We start from the raw sequence: 16295 nt of genomic DNA on the forward strand, positions 1-16295 counted from the left end.
TGGGGAAACCCAGCCAGATGGGTGGGGTATAAATAATAAATTATTATTACTGTTATTGTATTGTTGTTGTTGTTGTTGTTGTTATTTCCTTTCAACTCTCCTAATGTAAAAAATCCCATTTGGTTCTAAGGCAAAGAGGGTCACTCAATCCTCAGGAGAGCTTGAGATACACGGAGGGCTGCAATTGGGTGTGGAGAAGGACTGTGTAAATGGAATATTGCTTGCTCTTCTAGGTATCCAGCCTTAATACTAAGACTGAAAAAAATCACAAAATTTTGTAAATACATTAGCAGCAATGTCTTTAAAAATGTTGCAGGTTAAAAATAAGCAATATGCTGTAAAAATATATCTGCACATGTGCACAAAACTACTAAGTTTTCAAGCTCTTAATTGCTTCCTCAACCTTTTACCATTCATTAGACTGACTGGGTGAGCTCCCGTTGCTTGGTCCCAGCTCCTTAAATATAGCCATAGCTGCCAAGTTCCCCGTTTTCCACGGGAAACCCCAATTTTTTCTTACATTTTCCCGGCGGTCCCCCATATCACTTCGTCTCCCGTTATTCTCCCTTACATTCTCCTGCCAGCAGCCATTTCCCCCCCTGATTTGCCTGAAATGGCCGAGGCCGGCTTCGAAAGTCACGTCTACGCATGTCTGGAAGTGCGTAGACGCGACTTCCGGTGTTGGCGGCGGCCATTTTTTGTGCCCATGGATGGGCAGAGCAACACCGGAAGTTGCGCCTACGCACTTCCAGACATGCGTAGACGCGACTTTTGAAGCCGCCGGCGGCCATTTTTGGTGCCCATAGATGAGCAAAGCGACACCGGAAGTTGCGTCTACGCAACTTCCGGTGTCATGTGGCTGCCGGTCCCGGATTCTGCAGTCCGGGACTTGGCAGGTAAGCGCTACAGCGGGAAGGTAAATGGCGTTTCCCTGTGCTGCTCTGGTTCGCCAGAAGCGGCTTTGTCATGCTGGCCACATGATCTGGAAGCTGTATGCTGGCTCCCTCGGCCAGTAAAGTGAGATGAGCGCCGCAACCCCAGTCGGTCACAACTGGACCTAATGTTCAGGGGTCCCCTTTACCTTTAGACTGACTTTAGCACGTTTCCCTGTACCCCAAGATGATTGATCAAGTTATGAGGGGTGAAAAAGAAAAGATACAAATGCATTGTTATATGCATTTTATAAATGAAATAGATACATAAATAATGTGTAAATAGTTACAAACACTTGCCTAGCAAATCAAGCTTAATGTAGAGCTGCTAGATGGATATAAGATAAAAATAATTACCTTATCAAGGTGTGGTTTAGGTACTTCCTCAAGCTGCAGCTTCTGCTGGAAACTTAAAATAAGTAGAGCACAGTCAGCATTATGTTAAGCAGAAATAAATACAAAGTATCTAATATTGTGAATATAAAATTCATTTAAAAAGCATTTGCAGGATATGAAGCTGAGCAGTCAGAGGTAAATTGGCAAGTGTAGAGTCAAGATATCACCAGAGACAAACATTTTGGCTGTGGACAGATGTCCCATTATCCTGGAGTGACGGAAACTCTGTTGTAGGTTAATCTTTCACTGCAAGGAATACAGCAGCTAGTCCCCAATTGAAGGCTGCTAGTTAAATGCAATCCCACCCCCCACCCCAAAAGCAATTTTCACATTTGCTTTTCAGGCTACAGCATGGTACAGTGAATGTGCAACTGACTAATTTGTGCCTGTGACCTCAATAATTAAATGGAATTCACACCTCCACCCCCTAGTCCTAATGGCTTACAGGTGAAGATGGCGACAAATAAGACTGCTTGTCTTCGAGCTCCATGGTTTTGTTTTAATCTTGAATAGTTGAAAAGTCAGTTAGCTCAGCAGTTAATGTTAATTCCTCTAATGGAAGCTTAGCTCACTGGTCACTTGCTACAGACTTGTTAGGAGCAGATATATATGCTCCCATAGAGATATATATGCAACCCATAGCTGTCAAGTTTTCCCTTTTCTCGTAAGGAAGCCTGTTCAGCATATGGGAATTTCCCTTAAAAAAGGGAGAACTTGGCAGCTATGATGCAACCTCAGCTTCCTCCATAACAAAACATCGACTAAGCATAATCACAATCTTGGCATAATAGAATCGGCCACAACAGAGCCGGAAACTCCCTCCCTGTGGGAACTTTTGTGTGATCCTGTCTAAACAGACAGCAGAAGGAAATCTTTACCAGAACTGATGCATTGGAAAAGGAAGTTTGGGGTTTGAATGCTATAATTAGTATACCGATTGATAGGTCTGGGCAATATATCATTCAAAACCTATTTGAAGTCCCTATAATGAAACTGATACTGATACTGGGCAATATATCATGAATCATGGTGTATATGTGTGTGCTAAGCAAAAATCACAATGTGGGAAAAACCACGAAGCCAGCCAATGTTTTTCTTGATTCTTGCAGCCCGTTAACTCTGCCAGGCTCCTGCAGGGGGCAGCATATCACAAGTGCAGGCACCGGAAAAATCACAATGTGGGGAAAACCATGCATAGCTCTATCCTTATTTCAGACATACTGTATATATATTGGTATATTGTGATGTTCAGCTGGTGATATAGCACAATGTTGAAAACCAGATATCATCTAGCTCTACTTGGGTTAGTGGAGACAGGAATTCTGACTGTAGTCCTGCAGATAAGACCTACCAGTAAAGAGCCTGAAGTTAGTGATGGTTTGAAGGTACATCAAGATAGGGATAGGTCTGAGTTCATTAAGTGCTTATCAGATTCAGTAACCAAACAAAACGACCTCTATCAAGACTGGAACCTGAACACAGAAACCTGATTTTATACCAATATGAATGTTCAAGACATGGCGTTGCTTTCCACTCTCAACTTAACCTCTTCAGATCCATATGGATGAGTGTGATAATAACCCACTTGCTGCCTTCCAAAAAAATGATCTCGGCCAGTCACCTAATCTAATTTGTTCAAGTCGCAATCTGGCGTCTTTCGATGAAACTCTGAAGGCTTTAAGTAGGTACTCCACTACTCTACAGTGCAGCCAGGAGCAAAAGGAAGTAAAGTTTTTTTTTGTATTATGGATGTATTTTCTGTCTTCTTTTATTAATACTATTGTTAATAATGGCCTTTGGCTGGAACTGAACTGAACTGAAGTAAATTTAATGTAATATTTGCAGTTGACTAATCTTTGGTGAATTTCTGTTTACAGTAATTAACTACATTTTCAGCTCACTCCTTCTCTAACTTGGGTACCTCCGGGTATAGAGTGATATATAAATTCAATTAATAATAATACCTAAAGACCATGGGTTGTATTCAATGCTAGTTGTACTCAGAGTCGACTCACTGGAGTTACTAGACATGACTAATTTAGGTTCAATTAGTTGGATATAACTGACAAATTATGGCAGTCCTGAACCTGGGTGTGTACCAGAGACTGTGCTACAAGTTGAATTCTAAATCATAACTCCACATAAGTCTTATGCAAAAGCTAGCAATCTGCTGATCAACAGTGTAAAATAAAATCTTACCTTTTTCCTGACAAACTATCAAAAGCATGAAGATCTAAGACATCAGAGATGTCAACTCTAAGAAAAAAACAAATAAATTTACTTTTCCCCTACTGAAGTGTTTTATGGGTTGCATGCAGCCTATGGATGAGCAGAAGGCCTCTTTTACAAAAAGGCTTTCCCGCTTTCCTTCTCCCACCCCCCTGCAGCCCCTGAAAAGCTTCTCTTGATGGTGAAGGGACTCTCAATAAATGTCTGGGATCTAGTGGGGAAAGGATGGAGACCTTATCATATTAAAAAGACAACTGCAAAACAGAGAAAGGAGTCCTATGGAGTGACCACTTCTTTTAAATTTAAAGCAAGACCTTTTTCTAAGAGAAATCATTGTAATGCACAGATAACAGCATAAGCAAATATTCTCTTTCATTTATGGCTAGCTGTGTTTGAACTATCTGCTCTCTGCAGTGCTCCAAAATCTGTATTCAATAGAAGAAAGACAGCATGAACGGAATGTAGGGGCTGAAAAAAGCATATCACGGTTAAAAGTAGTAAGGTTATTTTGAGTTCCTAAGGCTCAGTTCAGACATAGTAGGAAACTAAGGCACCAACTCCTAGGGGCCGAGGTCCCTTCAGAGCCCACCCTAAAATATTTGAGGGGGCCACCCCACCTAGTTAATGGGCATTGCCATTCAAAGGTGTGTGCGCACTGCAACTTGTAATTGATTGTGTAGGGCAGGGCTTACCTGGGCTCCCTCAATATTTTATTCAAGTTGGCAATGTGGTAGGACATAGCTGTCAAGTTTTCCCTTTTCTCACGAGGGATAAGGGAATTTCAGCATAAGGGATTTTCCCTTTAAAAAAAAGGGAGAACTTGACAGTTTGGGTAGGAAAATACAGTTTCCTGGACTGTATGAGTTCAGGAAATGAGCCGCTGTGAGCCTCAGACTTGGATACTCCCTCTCCTTCTCTTTTGTGCTTATGTAAAAGAGAAGTTTTTAATTTTAAACTAGACACAGTACCCTGTCATATCAAAACCTGGGGAACTGCAGTTTTAATGCTCGCTGAGATCAAGCCAGGATCTAAAACTTTCATTTTAACCTGGCTTGTTTCTACGAAGCACAGTTTAAATATAGTTTAAGAACTAGAAAAAAATCTTTAAGTTTGTTATTTAGTTTTAAAATATACAACAACAAAAATCATATTTCTGTCACTGGCTGACCCTTTGGCACCGATTACCCAGTTATTACTTGCCTATGGCGAGACAAATTTACTAACCCATGGCTACATAGGTTCTCTCAAAAAAATAATTTATTTGAAACTTTAACCTTATCTTTGCTGGACTGCATGCTTTTTATTCCTTTCCATATTAGTGTAGGTTTTAAAATCTGACATTATAACAAAAAATCAGCAAATATTCAGTCATTGGATTATAACAAGGAAGTTTATGTAAACTTTCAATAGGTTTCCTCATTAGTTGTCCTCTGCCCCTTTTTGGGAGGGGACGACGTTTTCAATTCAAAAGTAGCAAGGCTACAAAGACTTTCACTGTGAAACAGCTACATAACAGCCACTTAGTTGTTGACCATTCCCCCCCCCCAATATTTCTTTCAATGTATCTACCGGTACTTCCCTTTAAACTAATCCTTTAAGCATACTTATAATGGAGGGCTTGGGATCATGATTTATGAATTCCCTACAGAACTCTGAGCTGCTAGCTAACCAAGAGGCTTTTAGAGTAGGACTTTTTAATTTCTGATACCAACTCCTAATTGGCAGATAGGACTTAATTCAAATTAATATGAAGATTATTTACAAATGACCCAGTTGGACACTGTTAAGAATATCTGAGTAGGCAAGCCTTTGCTTTGAAGAGTGTAATGTGGGGTAGCCTGCAAAAAGCCCTTGGAAGACTACACCAGCCTTGCTATGGTCCTTAGTAAAGCAGAACAGACAAAATAATCTTCTTGTCTTCCACACAGTCTCCAGCTACCAGGCAACAGGAATACAGTGGTACCTCTACTTACGAATAACTCTACTTACGAATGTTTCTACTTACGAACGGAGCTCCGTCCGCCATCTTGGATGCGGTTTAGATAGGATTTTTTTCTACTTATGAATTTTAAGATAGGGTTTTTCTCCCAATGCATTCCTATAGGATTCGACTTGCATTTTTTTTTCAACTTACGAATGTGCGTTCGGAACGCATTAAATTCGTAAGTAGAGGTACCACTGTAGTCAGAGAAGGAAACCAAATCAAAACTGACTCGGTACCATGTATGGGCCATATGTTGCCTTCCTTGATCAAATATACATTTCAGATCAATATGTAGCGATCACAAGAGGAAGAAAAAGTGGCAATAACTATTTCTGATTTACATTATCATTACCTGGATCTCTTAGTTTCTAAAATTTTGACAACTCCATTTATTGACCTAACATCATTGAAAAAAGAGAAGAAACATAAATTTCGATTGTGACAATAACATTTGTACCCAGCCATATACATCTTTACCTATATCTGATACTCTTCAATGATGGGAGCCTAAGTTCTCAAGAAGTAAAGACACTAACAAACCCCTGCAAACTCTATGCACAGTTTGTGAGGATCTGGGGCAAGTCAAGGAAAAACTGGGGGTAGAGGGGTTTTCGGCCTAATGGTGTCAAACCTCAGACTCAGGGCGCACTGTGGGTAAGCAGGGACACATTTTCATTTTTCCAAACGTAAGTTCAGTTCACTCCTGTTGCATTTCCCCCCTAAAACGTATGAATGAAAATTTGTATGCATTCTTCTACACAGACACATTTTTGCAAGTAATGTTCCCTAATATAATGTTGTGCATACTTATCCATTTTGTGCATACTTTTTGGTTGCACTCAACATTTGGATAAGTTCAAATTTTGAAGGATACCTATTTTTGATTCATTTATTGGTTAGGGAAAGAGAATATAGGTACAAACCATTTTTTATTCCATCCCCAACTACATGCAACATTTTACACTCCTTAAATTGTGTCCAAATCTGCTGTTAGAACATTGCCATTGCCCCTCTCTATTATAAGGCCACAAATGCTTATATTTCAGAATAACTTGAGTACTGATCATTTCTCCTTCTTGAAAGACTGACACCCATCCATGTAAAACCCATCAGAATTAAGAAAGGATTGTGCAGCTACTACACTAACACTTTAGAGTCTCCTTGATGCCAGCTTGCAGCAAGTAAATACAGCTGACTGCTCTCAAGAAAGAAAGAATACTAAGCCATACTGTCATAGTAATCATGCAATCTGCAATTCCAGTTGCTACCAGACATAGAGAGGAAACAGGTAGGAGTCGAAGAAAAATTCACCAGCACCTATAATTTATTCCTGCTTACCTGACAGCTGTTCTCAGTTTCATCAGTGCTTCTTGAGAAACCAAATCAGTTTTATTGAGGATTATAAGATCTGCTAATGCAATCTGTCTACACAAGAAAGAGTGAACTCATGAATAAATAGGAGGTGCAGGAGTGAACTCTTCATTGTCTTTCAATACAGGTTTGATCTTTTTGCCACTGTTAACAGAAATTCCATTTATTCCGTACTGGCCTAAATAGAAGCTGCCCCCCCCCCCAATTCTGACCATAAAAAGTTAATGTGTGGCTTATATTCACCACCTTATGGTATGCAGCCAAGAGTGCAAGGGAAACAGGGCCAGGAGTGTGGGGAAGCAGCACCTGCCCTGCACATACTTCCCCATCCTCTCCCCCAAGGCAGGGAAGGGTGAGAGCCAGAAAGGGGAAAGGCCGCTGGCAACGCAGCGCAGCTCCCCCCACCTCCCCCAATATGCAGCCAGGAGCAGCCAGGAATGGAACGGCTTATATTCGGGCATTTTCTATTTTTTTCTCTCCCCGCCCCTCCAATTTTAAAGCTGCGGCTTATATTTGGGTGCAGCTTATATTTGGGCCAATATGGTATGTCAAGACTAGGGCTGTCTTATGATGCTGCAAAACCCTTCACATAAATTGCCCAAGTAAACTTTACCAGGCTCAGTGGATTCTAGATGGGGGTGGGATGAAGTTGAGAAAAGGTGTCAGAAGTATTTATGGAGTTCATGACTAAAGTGAGATTTGAATCAGGGATATCCCAGTTCACTTTTAGCCACTGTCATGTCCTTAAGAGCAATTTGTCTATATGGCTAGCATCCATCATTTAAAACAACAACAACGATACAGTGAAATGCTGCTAGCAACTTCACATAAATTGGAGTACAAATAAGAAAAAAATGAATACTGGAAATGATATTTAACAAAATAAAACTACCACAAAGAAACTGTACAGCAAGATAAATCCACAAAATGAAAACAGCTAGAACAAGCAAGTCAGGTCTAGAAACTAAAACTCAAAATTAATAATGTCCTTGGTCAAGGCTGCCTGACAATATTATGCTTTCCAATAAACAGTTCAGGATTCACACACATAGAAAATGGTCGTTGTACTAATACCTAGCTGCTTCATTGATAAGGCCACTGGGTTTTTCTTCTATGAGATGCTGAACAAAGATTAAAAAGAGAGAGAGTTACAATAGGAAAATTATTGATTTTATTAACTGAATTGCTGACAGATACTGAAGGCACTTTATGCAGCAAGTACTGAGGGAATCATTTAGCTCTTCTGTTCAGACAAAAATAATTGATTTAGAAGAAAAGCTTGGGCTACTTGCAGCCATGAATTTACACATACAAAGTCTTAAGGACCATGTGCTTCAAAGGATGTGAACTAGCTTAAGAGATAGTATGGAAGGTGAAATGCTTTGAGGCTCATGTTGTCCACCTGTCATAATTCACAGACTTTTGGATCTGTCTCAACACTTCTGACTTCGAAACGTTTACAGATGGTTTTTGCACAGGAGACAAAATCCATGGGTTTGTGTGTCCACAGAATGAATGAATGAATGAATAAATAAATAAATAAATAAATAAATTCACTATTGTCTGGTATTGGGACTAGGTGACCCTTGGGGCCCCTTTCAACTCTACAATTCTGTGATTCTATAATGTACATACTACATAATTATGTTCATGCCTGTTTAAAAGTAATTTCTATTAAGTTCAAGGAGAGCTTCCCCCATGTAAATACATCTAGGACTGCACATTTAACTTATTCATCTACATGATTATCCATGTTCCAGGACCATAACCGAAATGATTCTAGATTTATGCATATGCTTCAACCTTTACACTGACAGCATGTAAAGCTTTTTACTGATTTAAGAATGCAAGATGATGCGTTGAATTCCAAAGCTACTGAATATTATACATTTATTATTTCAAAGCCTTTTTGGAGTCTTTCTTTCTTTGCTGACTAGGATAAGGATAAAATCTGTTTTTATTTTTGTGTAGTCTATAAAAAAGATGCAAGGAACAAGTACTTTTCTCTATTATTATTATTAAGTAATGATTGCGGTCTTACTACTTTACCTGCAGTCCATACTTTGCATCAACAACAGATATGATACCTGCAAAAAGAAGTTTGTAGAGAGGAGTTTTTTCTACATAGAGATAGGAGAAACCACCAGAGATCTCTAAACCAGTGGTCAGCAAATGTGGCTTGGCTTTGGCCTAGTTTTATGTAGGTGATAAGGAGTCTAAAAGAAGAGAAGGAAAAGGGAGTGGGAAACAGGATTGGGGAATCAAAGTGAATGGAGCAAAGGGAGGAAAAATCCTTGACAAGTGTCTAGTTCAGACCTCCAGCAATAATGTAGTGTCCCTCACCTATCAGCCTGTTGGAAGGGGAGGAAGAGGAGAGAAAAATGGGGTGACCCCGTCCGCTTTTGGTTCTGGTCCTGCCCACTGCTAGAAGGCAGCCCTGACAAAACTAACCATAAGATAATGTGACCCTCAACAGAAAGGCTCCCTATCCATGCTCTAAACTGTAGAACCTAGCCATTTTATCCATGGATACTACCTAAAATCATTAGCACACATTATGCACAATGCTATCTTGCACTCATAATTTACATACACTAGATCATGGGTAGGCAAACTAAGACCCGGGGGCCGGATCTGGCCTAATCATCTTCTAAATCCAGCCTGCGGACGGTCTGGGAATCAGCGTGTTTTTACATGAGTAGAATGTGCAATTTTATTTAAAATGCATCTCTGGGTTATTTGTGAGGCATAGGAATTCAATCATCCCCCCCCCCGACCCACCACATGGTCTGAGGGACGGTGGACTGGCCCACGGCTGCTGGTTGCTGACCCCTGCCTTTGACACCAATATAAGCTGGGGAGGGGAGAGAGGAGGGGAGAGAGTGAGAGGGGAAGGGGGGAACTATGTGTGAATGGATATGTGAGGGGTGAGAAGAGTGTGTGTGCATGTATAAGAAACCACAACTGTGGCCCCAGCCACTGTCTGCTCTGTGCCACACACTGCAGGGTTGTATCCTCTCCCCCCCAAAGAATGTGGCCCTTGTGGGAACAAAGTTTCCCAAACATGCACTAGAAAAACAATTGAGTAACTTGGATTTAATTTCTTACCATCAAGATAAATGTCACTTCCTAATTCAGCATCAACCCAAAACATGGAGGCAACAGCACCTATCAATACATAGCTCAGGATATATATGCATTGCAAAAGGCAGGTTTTTAAAACTGGTTGAAAAACTTACTTTTCTGCAATTCTTAAAGGCAAAAGAAAATCAGAAAGTCGGGGGGGGGAACCCAGTGGCTAGATTTAGGCCAAATCACAGAGCTTACTTGCCATGAATTATTCAAAGGCACATAGAAACATATATTTGATCTGCATTACCAGTACAGTATGGAAAACCTCTGGCCAGTATCTTGGACAGTTTTTTGCACTTAAAACAGCACGATTGTTAAGAAGACAACAGTTCAAATTGTGCATTGATACACACACCATGGCTTAGATATTACAATTGTCATTTCTGACTTGTAGCTGCCATCTGTATGCATGGGAGTACTCTTTTCCCTAAATTTAAAACAATGTTCAGGACAATCGTCTCTTATAAGTTATGACTATAGATATAAATGATACATACTTTCAAGCAGGCATGTAACACTATTATGGAACAAAAGTGTTTTGAAATTATGAACTGAAGATTGGAATTACTAGGTCTTCCAATTACACACTACTCTTACCCATGGTTGGAGTTAACTATTAGATACAAAATTAAATTTTTCTCACCAATACGATTATATGGCAGCACCTCCAACCTACATAAAGAACCACAGCTGCAATACTAACCATGTCTACTCCAAAGTAAACACCACTGAATTCAATGGAGCTTACTTTTGGGTAAGTGAAGTTAGGATTGACTGTGAGCCAAGGTGTGGCAGGGCTGGCAGGAGGGATGGGGAGCAGATCTGTCACCCAAGGCAAATGGCTTCACCGCTCCTCACTGCTGGACGCTGGACTAAATGGATCTTTCGTCTGCTGGATGCTGGACTAAATGGATCTTTCGTCTGATCCAGCAGGTTCTAGAATTGCGGGGGTTATAAGATGCACTATTTACAGAAAGGATGGTTGTTGTGGAATCACCTTCGGCTACTCTTGTTTCCTGACAATTCCATTCTTTTTCTTTTGTATCCAAGCTACCGTACATCTACATCCTGACACAGGCACAACAGAATTCCCACCCAATGCATTTCTGCTCATCCTATAAAGGAAAATTCCAACCCAGATTCTCACAACACAATCCTAACCACACTCTACTGAATTCAATGGGGCACTCTTAATCCACCCCTTCCCCAAATTATAGTTACCTGGATCTGCCAATCCAGTTGTCTCTAGCAAGATGTAGTCAAACTTGCCTTTCTTCTGCATTAAATTTTCAATAGCCTTCAAACCATTGTCCCTGCATGAAAAAAGAAATCATTTAAAAGGAATTATCTTTACAATTACAATTACAATTAAATTCTTGTGGATCTCAGTCTAAGCATATCACCAGTTTTGTATTAATACCTTCCTTTTGTAAGTACTCTTCCACATACCTCCATTCCTCTTTAAGTTTTTGTTTTGAGGTACCTCTTATCGCCGCCGTCATTCTTGCTAAGTTCATACAGAAGAATATTTTTCCTATCATTTGGGATGCTTTTGGGAATCATACTCAGTAGGAGGATCTCCGGTTTTTTCTCAAAAGTTACTTTCAGCATTTTCTTCAACTTATCATGAACACTTTTGGACAATTCCACCAGCAATGAACATAGTTGCCCACTTTCTCTTTACATTTCCAAAATTTGTCTGGGCTACCCCTATAAGTTTTTTGCTAATTTTTCTGGTGTTAAATGCCAACGATATACCATTTTCATCATATTCTCTCTAATTCCTGCACATGCCGTAAATTTCAAATCCTCCCTCCATAATTTGTCCCACTGGTCTCTATAAATTGTTCTACCCACATCTTGCGCCCATTTTATCATGACATTTTTGACTTCCTCATCTTTCATATCCCATTCCAAAAGGAATTTATAAACTTTTGCCAATGGCTTCACCAAATTTTCTAATAATATTTCCTGCAATTTAGATCTATTTCCCACAAATCCAATCAATTTATATTTGTTAAAAATACTTTGTATTTGATGAAATTGTAGCCAACTCAAACAATACTTTTCTATCTTTTGGTATGTTTTCATTGTTAATTGCCCATTTTCTTCCACTAACAAATCTTTATATGTTAACCATTTTCCTCCCTTCGGTTCTCCACCCATCGATGTCATCTCCAAAGGAGAGGCCCACCATGGTACCTTCAGTTCAAGTAAGTTCTTGTACTCCACCCATGCATTATAAAGCGTTTTTTTAATCACGTGATTTGAAAATGTTTTATAATTCCCTTTCTCTTCTTTTAATAGATACACATGCCAACCTCCTACATTCCTGAAACCTTCCAGCTCTAGCAACTTCCGGTCCTCCAGAACAACCCATTCTCTCAGCCAGCACAAGCAAGCCGCTGCATGATATAATTTCAAATTTGGGATCCCCCACCCACCTCTTTCTCTTATATCTGTTAATAATCTGAACTGTATTATTGCCTTTTTTCCTAGCCAAATAAATTTACTTAAATCCTTTCTCCAAATCTCAAATGTTTCTTTTTTAATCCTTTTTAACATTTGGAACACAAATAGAATCCTGGGGAGGACCATCATCTTAATTGCTGCTAGCCTCCCCGAAAATGTCAAATTTAATCCTTTCCATCTCTCTAGATCCTCTTTAATATTTTTCCATATTCTCTCATAATTATTCTCATACAAATTAACATTATTTGGGGTTACCGTTATCCCTAGATGTTTTACTTTATTTACTATCTCCCACTCTATAATTCCTTTTAGTTTTCCTCTCTCCTCTTTCACCATATTCGTAACAATTATTTTAGTCTTTTCCCCATTAACCTTAAATCAAAAGTCCTTGATGCTTCTGAGCTTCCAGAAGGAGGCAGTGGTAAGGCCCCATCCTCAGAAGACTTGCTCGACACAGAGGTATTGAATATTGCCTGGACAAAAATGCTCCCTTTTGCATGGTGAGCTCCAACAGTATCTGAATGAAGCTGTCTAGACACCTTTCAATCTGGACTAAGACCCAGGTTCAGATAGATTTGGTCACTCAAACAGATGACCTTTCTGAAGAAAGGGATGGAGGACTGTGACCCTGTTAGTTCCCCTCAATCTCTCCATGGCTTTTCATGCAACTGATCCTGTATTTTCCTGGGCCAGCTTCTGTGGGCTGGGAGTTGGAGACACCATACTACAATACCTCTGCTTTTATTCGCAGGACCAACACCAGAGCAGCACTGGCATTTGTACTGTGGGGTCCTGCAATCCCATCTTATCTCTACAGCTTTTTAGTATTTATATGAAGTAGTTGAGATCTGTTGCCCAGCAACTTGGAGTATAGTACCATCAGTATGCTGATAACATGCAACAAGTCAGGTGCTAGACTGGTATCTGGTGGCAGCAATGGACTGCATGAGGACCAATAAATGAAAGCTGAATCCTGGTGAGATGAAGAGATTGATGTTGAGTGGTTCCTTGTGTTGAGAGATGTCTGTTCTGAAGAGAGATCCTTCTTCTGATGTTTGAAATTTGTGTGTGTTGTTGGAGTCATCACTGCCCCTTGGAACCTAGGTGTCTTTTGTGGCAAAGGGATACCTATGCCTATCTCTGGCTGGTTCACCAGCTCTTTCCTTACCTGAACTAAGATAGCATAGCTATAGTACTACATGCTCTTACAACCTCTTGCTTAGACTACTGTAAAGCTCTCAACTTGGGACTGTCCTTTAAGGTGGTCTAAAAACTTCAGCTGGTGCAGAATGTGGCTCAGTCAGTAGAGCAAGAGACTCTTAATCTCAGGGTAATGGCACAGAACAGCTCCTCTTGCATAATGGCACCCCAAATGCAGAGCTCCCTCCCCACGTTTCTCCTCTACTGTTTTTGGGCATCAGCTTAAGTTGCATTTCTTACTTCAGACCTATGGGAATTGATGTATGATCTCAACTGCTACTAGACTGTTTGATATTTGAGGTCTTTTTCTGATACTTATTTTATTTATTGTTGGCTCTTATATTCACTGTGTTTTAAGTAGTTTGCTATGTACTGCCCTGGGAATCTTTGGGTTGAAGGCAGAACACAACTTTAATAAACAGCAATATATTATGTATTTTTTTAACACTGGAATTCTTACCAACTGGTTCCTGGCACAGGAGAACTGCTTAATAACTACAGGAGAATCAAGCTGAACTATGAAGACACATGAATTAAAAGGAAAAGGATCAATTTCACAGTCAGTGGTTGTTGTTTTTAAAGGTAACGGTAAGGTAAAGGACCCCTGGACTGTTAAGTCCAGTCAAATTTGACTATGGCGTGCAACACTCACCTCCACTTTCAGGCTGAGGGAGACGGCATTTGTCTGCACCTCAAACACAATCATACGTAACCGGCTGCGTTATACCACATGTAAAATCTGTTATTTACTGTATCATGTTAACATATCAACAAAGATGAGACATACAATTCAGCTAGCAGGATCAGAAGACCCAGTGGGTCAGATACTAAAGTCCATTCAACATGTGTTTGTTACTGTAGTCCAATAGTAATTCCACAATGCAGAAGTTCAAATACTGAAGTCCATTCCATATGCATTTGTTCATGAAGTCCAAAAACAATCCATACGTAGATAAGACGACAAGGGTTGACAAGGATTTACGGAATATTTTATCCTTCTTTCGCCTTTCTGGGCTTCATCAGTGATATGAATTCTAGATACAGTAAACAACAGATTTTATCTGAAGAAGTGTGCATGCACACGAAAGCTCATACCAAAATAAAAACTTAGTTGGTCTTTAAGGTGCTACTGAAGGAATTTTTTTATTTTACTTCGATCCAGACCAACACGGCTACCTACCTGTAAACAGATTTTATATGTGGTATAATGCAGTTACGTATGATAGTGTTTGAGTTGTATCTTGTACGTAACCTAAGTTTGTGTTGTCGGCATTTGTCTGCAGACAGCTTTTCTGGGTCATGTACTGGTATGCTTTTGTACTGCAAGGTTGGCAGGAGCTGGGTTTGCAAAGTAATGGGAGCTCCCCCTGTTGTGTGGATTCGAAATGCCAACCTTGCGATCGGCAAGCTCAAGAGGCTCAGTGGTGTAGACTACAGTGCCACATGGGTCCTTTACCTTACCTTAAAAAAAACCCTTACTTTACAGAACAGCATAGACATCCATTTCTGAGTTCCAGCCATTCTTCATAGAGTTCTCCACCCTGACTTACAGCCAAGGATTTTTCCAAGGCACTTCCTGAAAATACAAGAAAAACACTACCATAACATTGTGTCTTAACACTCAATTTTCATTCTGTCTGATAAAAGTGAGAGAGCAGGCACAATGATCAAAACTCCAGCAGTCACAAAGCAGAATCCAAAATGTCTTGGCTTATATTCTTCTCAGACTAAGACATTATACCTCAACTGAACTATAAAGGGTGGCCAAAAAAATCCTAGCCTAAGTCAAACCCCATTTTAATTAGGCTGAGAACCTTTCAGACTTCATACCGTCTCATACTTCAGTTATAACATACTAACATGAATAAGAGGTAAAACGAAAACATAGTAAGAAAGAGGAAACTCTTCAGACCATTTGTATTGCTGAGCCTCTCCTTTAAACTAGATGAAGACCATGGATTGATGTCTGAATGAAGATGTGACAAGAGAGGTGTGCACCTTTTACTAAACAAAATGATAATTCAGGTAGGTTTAATTTTGTTCCACACCTCACAAAGAGCAGTCTAGATTATGATATCCTATAACAATGCCATCCCAGCTGAGCAAACAGCTGAAAAAAAGCTGCAGTGAAAACTTCCATATAGTATAGTATTAGTATGTTGCAGAAATCTCCTGAATCAGTCATGCTATGGCGTAAGTGACTATCTGATGCCAAAAAAGGACACACTAAAGATCACACAGATGCACTGCCAATGTCCTCCAGAGAATGTTACCTGAAAATGATAGCAGACAAGTAACCCTTCTGTAAGGGGGACTCCCTACAGGGAGCCAGCCCCCATCATCCTAACGTCCACCTCATCAAGTACAGAAGAGAGCACCAGTGGTTCTGAAGCAGCCAGAGGGAGAGGAAGAGACTCGGAGGGGGAGAGAAATCAGAGGGAGGAACAATGGGAAAGCTTGGGGGGTGTGGAGGGATGCAGGCAGACGCTTGGGGATACTGCAGAGCCAGGGAACCGACTGCTGAGGGAGGAAGCTGAAAGGGCATCGCTCCTTCCGGCGCCAGAAGTAAGGAGAGCGCC

General features: G+C 40.3%; 1 protein-coding gene across 5 annotated transcripts in view; it reads right to left on the minus strand.

Moving 5' to 3' along the window:
- Positions 1–16295, minus strand: part of ZNG1C (Zn regulated GTPase metalloprotein activator 1C) — a 30921-nt gene that overhangs the window by 3853 nt on the left and 10773 nt on the right. For all 5 annotated transcript variants that reach the window (XR_004691560.3, XR_015946141.1, XM_088652984.1 and 2 more), the window contains 9 exons: positions 15196–15292; positions 11266–11357; positions 10021–10080; positions 8962–8999; positions 7987–8033; positions 6880–6966; positions 5894–5938; positions 3528–3584; positions 1290–1341 (listed from right to left, as the gene is read on the minus strand). Coding sequence is in view for 3 of the 5 variants with exons in the window: in XM_088652984.1 (XP_088509110.1) it covers positions 1290–1341; positions 3528–3584; positions 5894–5938; positions 6880–6966; positions 7987–8033; positions 8962–8999; positions 10021–10080; positions 11266–11357; positions 15196–15292 (575 nt within the window). In the remaining 2 variants the exon portion in view is untranslated. The remainder of the gene's footprint in view (positions 1–1289; positions 1342–3527; positions 3585–5893; positions 5939–6879; positions 6967–7986; positions 8034–8961; positions 9000–10020; positions 10081–11265; positions 11358–15195; positions 15293–16295) is intronic.

Source organism: Zootoca vivipara, chromosome 10 (assembly GCF_965207765.1).
Source record: "Zootoca vivipara chromosome 10, rZooViv2.hap1.1, whole genome shotgun sequence".
NCBI lineage: Eukaryota > Metazoa > Chordata > Lepidosauria > Squamata > Lacertidae > Zootoca > Zootoca vivipara.